Source organism: Hyperoodon ampullatus, assembly GCF_949752795.1.
Source record: "Hyperoodon ampullatus genome assembly, chromosome: 2".
NCBI lineage: Eukaryota > Metazoa > Chordata > Mammalia > Artiodactyla > Ziphiidae > Hyperoodon > Hyperoodon ampullatus.
Window position 1 is genome coordinate 16,939,194 of NC_136915.1, and position 9,771 is coordinate 16,948,964.

Here is a 9,771-nt window from a genome sequence, read left to right on the forward strand (position 1 = left end):
CTAGCCCAGGCCCTGCAGTTCTGCCTCGGACTTGGCATGGCCAAGGGGCCGGAGCGTCCGGGGAAGCCTGCCCTCGGGCCCGCAGTCCTGCTCCTCGTAGCCAGGGTTCAGGCGGCCCATGTCGAGGGAGCAGAAGAGGCTGCGCTCCGTCCCAGCATGATGCTCCACCAGGGCCTCCAGGCTGGGGAACTCAGCCGGCAGGTGCTGGTGGGGACGACGAGGGGAAGGGACTTCAGCTCCAGCTCCCCCTTCCACACAACCGCCCCCTCACACAGGATCCTGCCCCAGGAGGGAGGAGGATATTCGAGCCCAGAGAGGACACTGTCCTGCTCACAGCAGAACCACACCCCGGTTCCCTCCCTTTCTCTCCTCCCAGCCTGGACAGGACTGAGGCACTCAGCGTGGAAGTAAGGCCACACATTTAAAAAGTCCTTCCTGCCCACCGGTCCCTGGAAACCTGTGATCAGGCCAAGACTCCAGACCTAGAGACTCGGAGGCTGTGTGAGCTTACACAAGCCTCTACCCTCTCTGATCAGTTTCCTCTACCGCTAAAAGATGAGTTAGGGTGTGGGAAAGCGTGACTTTTTTTTTTTTTTTTTTTTTTTTTTTTTTTTTTTTGCATTACGTGGGCTTCTCACTGCTGTGGCCTCTCCCGTTGCGGAGCACAGGCTCTGGACATGCAGGCCCAGCAGCCATGGCTCACGGGCCTAGCCGCTCTGCGGCATGTGGGATCTTCCCAGACCGGGGCACGAACCCGTGTCCCCTGCATCGGCAGGCGGACTTCTCAACCACTGCGCCACCAGGGAAGCCCAAGCGTGACTTTTTAAAAGCCGGGATTTCTGTAAAAATGTGAGGCACGACCCTAGCCCAAGACTCTTACCTCCCTGGAGCGAGAGGCCTTAGGGTGGAGCCAGCAGAGTACAGGGGGGGCCAATAGGCCAGTGGGGGCGGGGCCAGAAGGGCCAAGGACGAGAGAGCGGGATGGAGAGTTAAATAAGGGGTGGGGCCAGAGAGAGCCAATGGGGGCTCGGGATGAGGATGAGGAGGGCTCAGGACCTCAGTGGCTAGAAAAGGGCGGGGCTGGAGGGCGAGGGGCAGGGCCAGGAGCGCTCTTACCTCCACGCAGTAGCGGCCGAGGTGGTTCCGGAAGACCTGGTGGGGCACCACGCCGCACTGTGTCCTCACGGACAGGCACCACTGGCCACTGGTGCCTGGCTCAGGCCACAGCAGGAAGGCCCCGAGCACGTCTCTCCGCAGCAGGGCGAGGGCACTGGGCCTGGGAGGGCAGAGGGGAGAGGCTGAGGGCGGGGCCCCCACTCAGGACCCAGCCTCAGCTCACTTAATGGCATCACGGCTCCACAGCATCGTAAACACACTGCCTGCCCCACAGTAGGCCCGCCGCGGAAGGAAGCTTTTAGCCTTCCCTTCTAAACGGTTTCCAAGGGGGTCCTAATTGCTGACAACTTCAAGACCCAATCGGTAGAGAGCTGGCATGTCGGGAGCCATTCCCTGTGACAGGCCAGGCGCTGAAGGCTTTACCTGAATGACCTCATTTGATCCTCTCCACAGCCCTGCAGTGAAGGTCCTTTTATTATCCCCACTTCACACTTGAGAAAACTGAGGCCCACGGTGGGGAAGCCCCTGGCCTGAGGTCCCGAGGTCAGGAGGCCTCCGCCCAAGTGCAGGGATGGACACATCTCAGGGCCTTAGGGGAGCCCACAGCCTATTTCTCTGACGCCCCCCAAAAGGGCTGGGCACCCCCTCCTACCTGGAGATGCCAGCAAAAGCCCAGATGTTCTCCGTCAGGCTGCCCTCGCTCTCCACCAGGCATGAGGGGCCCCCAGGACCCCGGGGCCAGGCCTCCCACGCGTCAGGAACTATGGAGACCATCCAGGGCTCAGAGGAAGGGAGGTGGTCCCCTCCCGCGCCCAGCCCGGCCCACGCCCACAGGCCTCATCACCCCCGCCGCTCCCGGCCCAGTCTGCACACATCCTGCTTCCCCAGAGGCACAGCGGCGCCCAGGCACATCCCCAGGCACAGCCACTCCCCAGTCACAGCACAGCGGCAGCTGCGCAGTCGCCTTTGCAAGCCCCTGGGCACGCAGCCCCGGCTGCGCCCTCCCGCCCTCCCTCGCGTGGACACGAGGCCTCAGCACTCCCAGGCGCAGGCATCGACAGTCACGGCCCCGCAGACGCGGACGCTCAGGCCCACCCTCGCCGACTCGCGCACCCGTGCCCGGCCACTCACAGGCCTCCCGAGCCGACAGCTGCAGCTGCGTCTCGTAGGTGCAGGCGCGGTAGGCCCCGGAGCGGATCACCTTGCTGCGGATGGCCTTCTTGCGCACCAGCGTGGGCGAGCAGTACGGGTTCCCCAGGCGGGCGTGGCGGGCGCCCCCGCGGCTTTCCGACTCCGGCGGCTCCTTCTAGGGCACCAAGAGGACCCCGCAGGGACGGCCAGACTCAGGCCCAGCCACCCGCCCCTCTTGATCCCCAAACCTTCGCCCAGTTCCCTTGTCCATGGCCCACTCCCTGGCTGGCGTGCCGCGTACCCCACTGCCCCCAGGCCCCTCTGCTGGCAGCCGCCCGAAGGAGACCAGCGCGTTAACGTGCTGGGAGAGCTGATCACCGCCGAGGGGTTCCCGCACTAGGCCAGGGGTGCCCCCAGGGCCCGGCAGGGGCTTCAGGGGCACGTCCCCTACGGGTCCCGGGCAGGGCTCAGGCCGTGCCCGATCCTCAGGGTGACGCAAGAGGTGAGCGAGCTGGAAGGAGCGGCAGAGCAGCAGGTGCAGGATCTGGACCTGGGGAGGGAGAGGGAGGCGGGCTCAGCTGGGGGAGGTTTCCTGGGGGCTCCTCAGACATCAGCCCACTCCCCAGGGGGGCATGCAGCCCCTTGGCTTGGAATGCTCTTCCCCATTCTTCCTGGGAAAACTTCTTATCCCTCAAAACCTCACCACCGTGCAGCATCCCCGACCAGCTTCCTCTATTCATTTAACAAATACCGAGCGTCTACCTTGTTCCAGGCATCATGCTTGGAGCTGCGACGACATGGGCTAAATGCACTCCTACCCCTAGGTTTACTACCCTCACCCTGTGCATTGTACCCTCTTGGAGGAGTGGCTAAGAGCCCAGGCCCTGAAGTCACAGAACCTGGGATCCAATCCTGGCTCCGTCACTTAGGAGCTGCTGTGTGACCCTGGGTACAGCATGGCATCTCTGCGCCTCAGTTTCCTCCTCCCCACCTCCCCGTGCCCCTTTAATGAAATGGACAACAGGAACCCCCCTGGAGAAGCCCAGCACTCTGGGGCCCACACATTCCATCCGCGACACACGTCATCCAGGCCCAACACGTTGGAACTGTGAGCTCCAGAAGATCAAGGGCCACGTCTCAGCCACCTGTCACTCCAGTGGCCGGCACAGGGCTTGACATACAGGGGTGATGGCAAATGCTTGCTGGGCGGAACCAAGCCCAGCCTCTGCTTGCCAAACAATTGGCTGCCGAGGCTCCACTGTTCATGGCGGCCACACTGGCTTTGACTTTCGGGATGTACCCGCCCACCCACTCTCTCCACGGGGCCAAGCACCGGAACAGTTCAAGGCCCGGACCCAGCCTCTGCTCTCAAAGAATTCCAGTGACCGTAGTTAGGGACAGACCGGTGACAGAGTGCAGTTCGTGTCCCAGGACCGCAGAAAGTGTGGGGGGCGGTCTGGAGGATTCAAGGTGGGCTCCACAGACACACGGGCTGAGCCTCAAAGGGCGAGTTGGAATTTGCCAGGATGAGAAGGGGAAGCGGTTGCAGGCAGAGAGAACAGCAAGGGCAAAGGCCCGGCAGTGTGACCCTCCGATCTCTAAGGGCACAGCCTGGTCCCCACCTCCAAGCTCGGGGAATGCTGAGGCCACTGACTCGCTTTGAGGGAGTCCTCAGAGGGCAGGGCCACAGAAGGAGCCAGGGTGGCAAGGGGTGCATGCCTGGAGGGGGCGCAGGCCAGCTTGGCTGAGCCGTCCAGGGCCTCGGTCCCTGGAACCCACACTGATGCACAGCACACCCCCCAGTGCTGCGCCCCCTGCCCTGGGCCCCAGGTACCTCTCCAGGCTGGCTGCCCACAAAGAGGTGGCAGAAGAGCTTGCTGGCCGGGCTCCGGGGATTTCGGGCCATGAAGGCAAACTGGCAGTCGGCTGGGCACCAGGTGGAGTAAAGTATGCGCCTCAGGGCGTGCGCCATCAGGAGCACCTGGGGGTGCAGCGGGCACACCGGCCTCCGTCAGACCCGCCGCGTGGCCTGCAGCCGCCCGCCCAGCCTGTGCCAGCCCCGAGGGCCCCGCACACCCGCTGGCAGGCCTCCCGGGTCTGCTCTCCAGCCTGCTCGCCCAGCTTCGGGCCCAGCCTGCTCCTGGGGTGAAGAACTCTGCCCTCCTTCCAGGCCTGCCCAAACCACGCTTCACATGGGAACCCTCATCCTTCACAGGGGACCTGAGCTCGGGTCCCTTGCTCCCTGCTGCCAACCTGCTGGCCAGGGTGGTCATGCCAAGCTATGGAGCTGAGGGGCAGAGGGTTCACGGCCTGCGGGTCACGGGGACAGGCAGCTGTGGCCAGCCCTGGGCTTGCACGCCTGGTCTCTGGAGTCAGGTGACCGGGATTCAAATCCTGGCTCTGCCACTCACTCTCCGGGTGACTTGGGCCGGTGAGGGCAGCTCTCTGAGTCCTTGTTGTGACAAGTGGGGCTGGGGGGTGAGCGAGACCTCGTGCAGGTGGCACAGGCCCTGAACCCAGGGCCCCGCAATGCACAGCTCTGCACACATTTGCACCAGTCCTAGGTGAGTGGTGCCGGAGTCGTGGGTCTCACAGTCTGGCACGCGGTTTAGTGTTCATCAAACACTGGTTTGCACCAAGAGGAGGATGGCAGACCAAGCAGGGGCTCCCATCTGGCCTCCAGCCTGCCTGGCCCTGTTCCACAGTCATGAGAGGCTAGCCACAGCCCACTGGCCAAGCCCGGGGACCCAGAGAAACCTCATGGGGCTGGCTGGTCCTGATGCTCAGGCCAGGAGGTGGCCCCCGGAGATTCTGGTGGGCTGGCGGCCGGCGGGTGAGAGGGAGGAGAAACTGTCATCCACGCTTGCCAGGGCGGGAGGGCCTTGGAGAGGGGACATCCAAAGGCCCAGAGCAGGCTGGGCAGCTGGGGAGGCTGGAGGGGCAGTGCAGGGCTGGGTGGAGGCGAGTGCTTTCCCAGGGAGCAGGACACCTGTCCGGTCCTCACCTGCACCCACACGGGTTCCTACCTCGCCCTCCCCGCTGTAGATCTTGAGGCCCTGAAGGCTGAATTTCAGGATGACAGCCCGGCGGCGGGGACAGTCCTGGGGGGGGAGACAGTTGGTGGGGGGCAGACATTACCTCCCAGCCCCTGCCCTGCCCAGCCCAGCCTCTGTACTAGTCCCCCTGGGCTGGTCAGCCAACTCCACCCCAGCGGCCAGGGGACTGAGCCCTGGACAGGGAGCCCCAAGGAGCCAGGGAAGTGTGGATGGCTCCTGGTAGACCAACCCCTGGGCCATGTTATGACCACCGCCCCGTCTCTCCCACCTGTGAGGCACAGGTCATGACCGCCCAAGGGAGGGGGCCCCGGGGCTTCAGGGGCGTGGCTCCAGGAGCCCGGGTGTGGTCCTGACTGGGCCCATCTCTCAGAACCGCGTTGGTCCTGCCCCTCCCTGGGCCTCACTTGCTCCATCTCTCTGAATGGAGGTTGGGATGGATCACAGGGTCTCGGGGCCATTCCCAGGCCGACCCCCCAAGGCTGTGATCCCCCGCAGGGAAGTGCGCTCCCCAGCCCCCAGCCCCCTACCTTCAGTGCCCACAGCTGTTGCTGCACCAGCCACGCGCTCTCCTGGGTGTCCAGGTCGTCCACGGGGAAGGAGCCCACGTACTGCTTGGGGGTGAGGTGGGGGGGTGGGAGGGCGGCGCAGGGAGTCAGGCCCATGGCTCCTGACCCCCGTCCTCCAAATCGCCCTCCACACACGCACTCTGCTCTGTCGGGTAGGCTGTGGACGGTGACAGAGCGCGGACTCGGAGTCCGGGCTCTGCTACTCTCCCTGGTGAAGCCGCTCGGCCCCTCTGCGGCCCCATCGCCTCATCCGTGCACACACACTCCAGAGCTGGGGCCACCGAAATAGGCCCGTGACCCACGGCTCCTCCCCACCCCCAGGGCCTGCCACCTAGTCACGGCCCACGGGAGCCCACCGCGTGGGGCGGCCCCACCCACCTGCGCAAACTTGGTGATGCACCTGGGCCGATGAGGGGCAGGGCCGCAGTCGGAGGCTCTCCGGCCCGCCGCCCCGGGCTTCTGCATGGCCCCCAGGGTGCCCGGCTTCAGGGTCCGCAGGAGAGAAGGCTGCAAAGGGCAGGGAAGGAGGGCTGGTGCCCAGGCGGTCGAGCCTCAGAGCGCCCGTCAGAGGCCACCAAGCTCCTGCATCCGACAAACCCTGCCTGAGCACTGGCTGTGTGCCAGGCAGCATCCCGGGCGCTGGGACCCAGGGGACACACGGCCCTGACCTAAATGACAAACTCCCTGCATGCCCTCATGGAGCCGACAGTAAACTAAATAATAAGTAAGATATGGAATATGCTAGATGGTGATAAAGCAGAGAGGAGGAAATGAAGGGCGGGCCGGGGTTGACTGCAGCCGGGAAGGCCTCGCTGAGGAGTGAGCTTCAGGAAAGAGCTGGAGGAAGGGGGTGCGGACATGTAACCAGCTTGTGCAAAGCGCCAGGGGAGGGGGACAGCCTGGGAAGGCAGCACCCAAGAGGAGGGCTGTGACAGCAGCGAGAACAGTCTGCAGAGGCACGGAGGAGTGAAGGCAGCTGGGGCCCTGAGGTAGAACTTGGCAGAGCAGCAGCCGGGTTGGGATCGATCGGCCTTAAATGTCACACTGGGGCTCTGCCCTGTGGGCAGTGGGGAGCCACAGCAGGTTCCAGGGCAGGAGCTCTGGAGTCCACGGGGGCAGGGGGCACTGGATGGCCAAGGCTGCGTCACAGGGCCCTGCCTCCTTCCGCCCAGCCTGACTCCAGCCCTGCCAGAAGACCCCACCCCAACCAGACCGGACACTGATGCTGAGGCAGGGGGTAGGGAGGGTGGACAATTACCCCGGGGGTGCTGAGGAGCCCTGCCCCAGCCCATGCCAGGCTCTGGTCTTTCCTGGGGCCCCTCTCCCAGATCCACCGGGGGGGAAGAGGAGGAAAGCTGCCTTCTACACCGTCCTCAAGGGCAGGGAGAGCACTTACTCCCTGTCGGAGCTCAGACCACAGCTGGTGCTCAGTGAATGTGGAATAAATGCGTCACAGACAGAATGGATGAATGCCTCTGCCTAGGTCCCAGGGACTCAGCTCCCTCAGGCTTCCCTGGGGCCAACTTAGACCCCCACCTCCATCCCCCATCCTGGCGGGCTCCGTCTCACCGGGCTACTTGTAATCACTGCACTTGGGATCAGAGAGACCTGGGTCCAAATCCTGTGCGACCTTGGGCAAGCTGCCTCACCTCTCTGAGCCTCCATTTCCTTGTCCCCAAACCTGGGATAACATGAGGAGTCAATGAGAATTGAATGGAGGCACAGAACCCAGCACGATGCCTGCCAGGCTCGGAGCTGTGATCAACAGGTACAGTCTCACGAGGGACGGGGAACCCCCAAACCTGATGGTCAGGCAGGAGCTTGGAGGACAGCGAGGTCTCGCCACTTTCAGTGTCCTCCTTGCACCAGGCCACACCTGAGGAGAGACCACCCAGTCCAGGAGGGGGGCCTGCCTGAGGGCCATGATTCCTGCCAGGAGAAAGCAGGGATCAGACAGGGTGCTGGGCAGGAAATGGGTGCATCCCAGGTGTGCTCTCGCACCTGCAGGAGTCCTGGAGAAGGAGGGTTTGGGTGCTTTGGAGCTGATTCAGCGCCGAGGGCCCAGGAACGGCTCCTACCTCAGCCTGCCCCTGACCTTCAACCCCAGGCTCAGGCCAGGTGGGGGCACCAGCAGCAATCGACCACGTCCGGTGAGCGGCCAGTAAGGGAAGAGCCAGCAAATAAAGGCTGCATGGTCCCTTTGAAGACTTCCTGGTTCCGCCCTCCTGGCACCTCTCTACTTTTTGATCCTAATTATTTTTCACATCATGTCCGTTACCTACTGTCATTTTACGTTTAAATACAGCAAGTTAGGTGTGTAACTGGCACAACAGCTATGTGGCCTCGGTTCCAGGTATGGAGACGGGGCTTCCAGGGAACTCGCCTTTCAACTTCATAATCACATCCTGGGCTGTGATGCCCGGAACCCGTGGGCGGGGCGGGGTGGGGGAAGGGGGTGGGTGCGGGCGGGACAGAGGAGGCAAAGACCAAAAACCAAACGGGGCAAAAGGGAGAGAGCGAAGGAACCCAGGATGAAAAGGCAGCCAACAGAAGTGGGAACAGAGGAGTGGGCAGAAAGACAGTAGAAAAAGAGATAAAGGAGAGATGGGAGGAGGGAGAGATGGGGAGCACATTTCACATGCTGCCTGCGCTGCTGACACAGCCCCTCAGATGCTAAGAGTGTTAAGATGGAAAGGAACCACGAGGGCTATGGCACACACACAGGCCAGGACAGCTGTGTCTAAGGCTGTGAACAGCCTCCTCCCTCCAGGTCCAGAGCCGCAGCTTCCTTGGGGACACCCCAGGGTGCAGGCTGTGGGGTGCGGGTGGGGAGGCCACTGGCCCTCTTATGGGTCCCCCGTCACCCCCCATTACCTGATCCTTCCCCCACCCGGGAAAACTGGAAGTTTCTTCCCCCCAAGCCTGAGAGGTACAGTGCATTTCGGCTCCAGGCCTCAAGTTGGGGGCTGCCCAGGGGACCAGGGAGGGTGCAGTCTCACCCTAACCCTGGAAACAGATCCGCTTACCTGTTCCAGGCACAGACACCCACTTATCCCTTTGGATCAGACCTGTTTTTCTGAGGTTTTGCACAGGAGCCTGGCTCTGGGCCAGAACCTTCCTAAGCGGACACATTTGAAATGAGACTGGGGCCCTTCTCTTGCTCCTCTGAGGTTTTCCAGGTGGCCCTGCTTAGAGACAGGGAACTGGATGAGTTGACTACCTCGAGGGTCACAGACAGAGGCCCTCTGCTGCACTGCACTGTAGCTGAATGGTTGTCATAAGGAGGGCCCACCTTCCAGCATCGTGGGAGACCACTCAGCCTGCAGACTCTGAGCTTAGCACATGGTGGCTCAGGAGGTGAAGTCACTTGCCCAAGGTCACACAGCGTACGGGGGAGCTCGGAAGCAAGCCTGGGTCTCTGGGGCTCTTTCCCCAGGCCATGGCAGCGTCCTCCCCCAAGTGAGCAGGGTGTCCACCTTAGGAGTTTGGTGGGTCCCAGCCTATCCAGGGGCAGGTGAGGCGAGGAAGCAGGGGCAGTGGCCCGGAACACCGCCGGTGCTGGGGGTGGATCTGATCAGCAAAACAGCTGCTTTCTCTCTCCGACTGCCTCCTGGGCCAGATGGTCTGGGGCTGCCAGGGCCATTTCAGTCACCTGCCTCAGCTCCACTAGCTTTGGCTCAGCAGCACAGAAGAGCCCCCTGCCCCCAGTACAACCCCTGGTGCCACTCCTACCTGCCTGGACCACAGGGTGGGAGAGATTGAACCACGCAGCCTAGGGTCAAGATCGTGGACTGTGGGGTCCCACAAGGTTGGCTGATGTAACCAACAAGTCACAACCTCTCAGACTCCATTTCCTCAACCATAAAGTGGGGTAGTAATAGCGGCTGCCTCCTGGGGTTGTT

The 9,771-nt window shown here is 63.0% G+C and overlaps 1 protein-coding gene across 2 annotated transcripts; it reads right to left on the minus strand.

The window, feature by feature from the left end:
• On the minus strand, window positions 1-9,001 carry SH2D5 (SH2 domain containing 5; the record flags this gene model as incomplete). Of its 2 annotated transcripts, XM_079697671.1 has the most annotated exons (10): window positions 8,896-9,001; window positions 6,248-6,376; window positions 5,831-5,911; window positions 5,274-5,348; window positions 4,082-4,228; window positions 2,549-2,797; window positions 2,248-2,422; window positions 1,769-1,877; window positions 1,117-1,276; window positions 1-204 (listed from the first exon to the last, which is right to left on the minus strand). In XM_079697671.1, the coding sequence occupies exons 2-10, from the start codon at window positions 6,332-6,334 to the stop codon at window positions 1-3; spliced, it is 1,287 nt and encodes a 428-aa protein (XP_079553797.1). In that variant the 5' UTR covers window positions 6,335-6,376; window positions 8,896-9,001. The 2 variants fall into 2 exon arrangements, with proteins under 2 accessions (XP_079553797.1, XP_079553798.1); XM_079697672.1 differs by lacking the exon at window positions 8,896-9,001 and having other exon boundaries at window positions 5,831-5,914; window positions 6,248-6,379.
• Window positions 9,002-9,771: the final 770 nt, after the last annotated feature.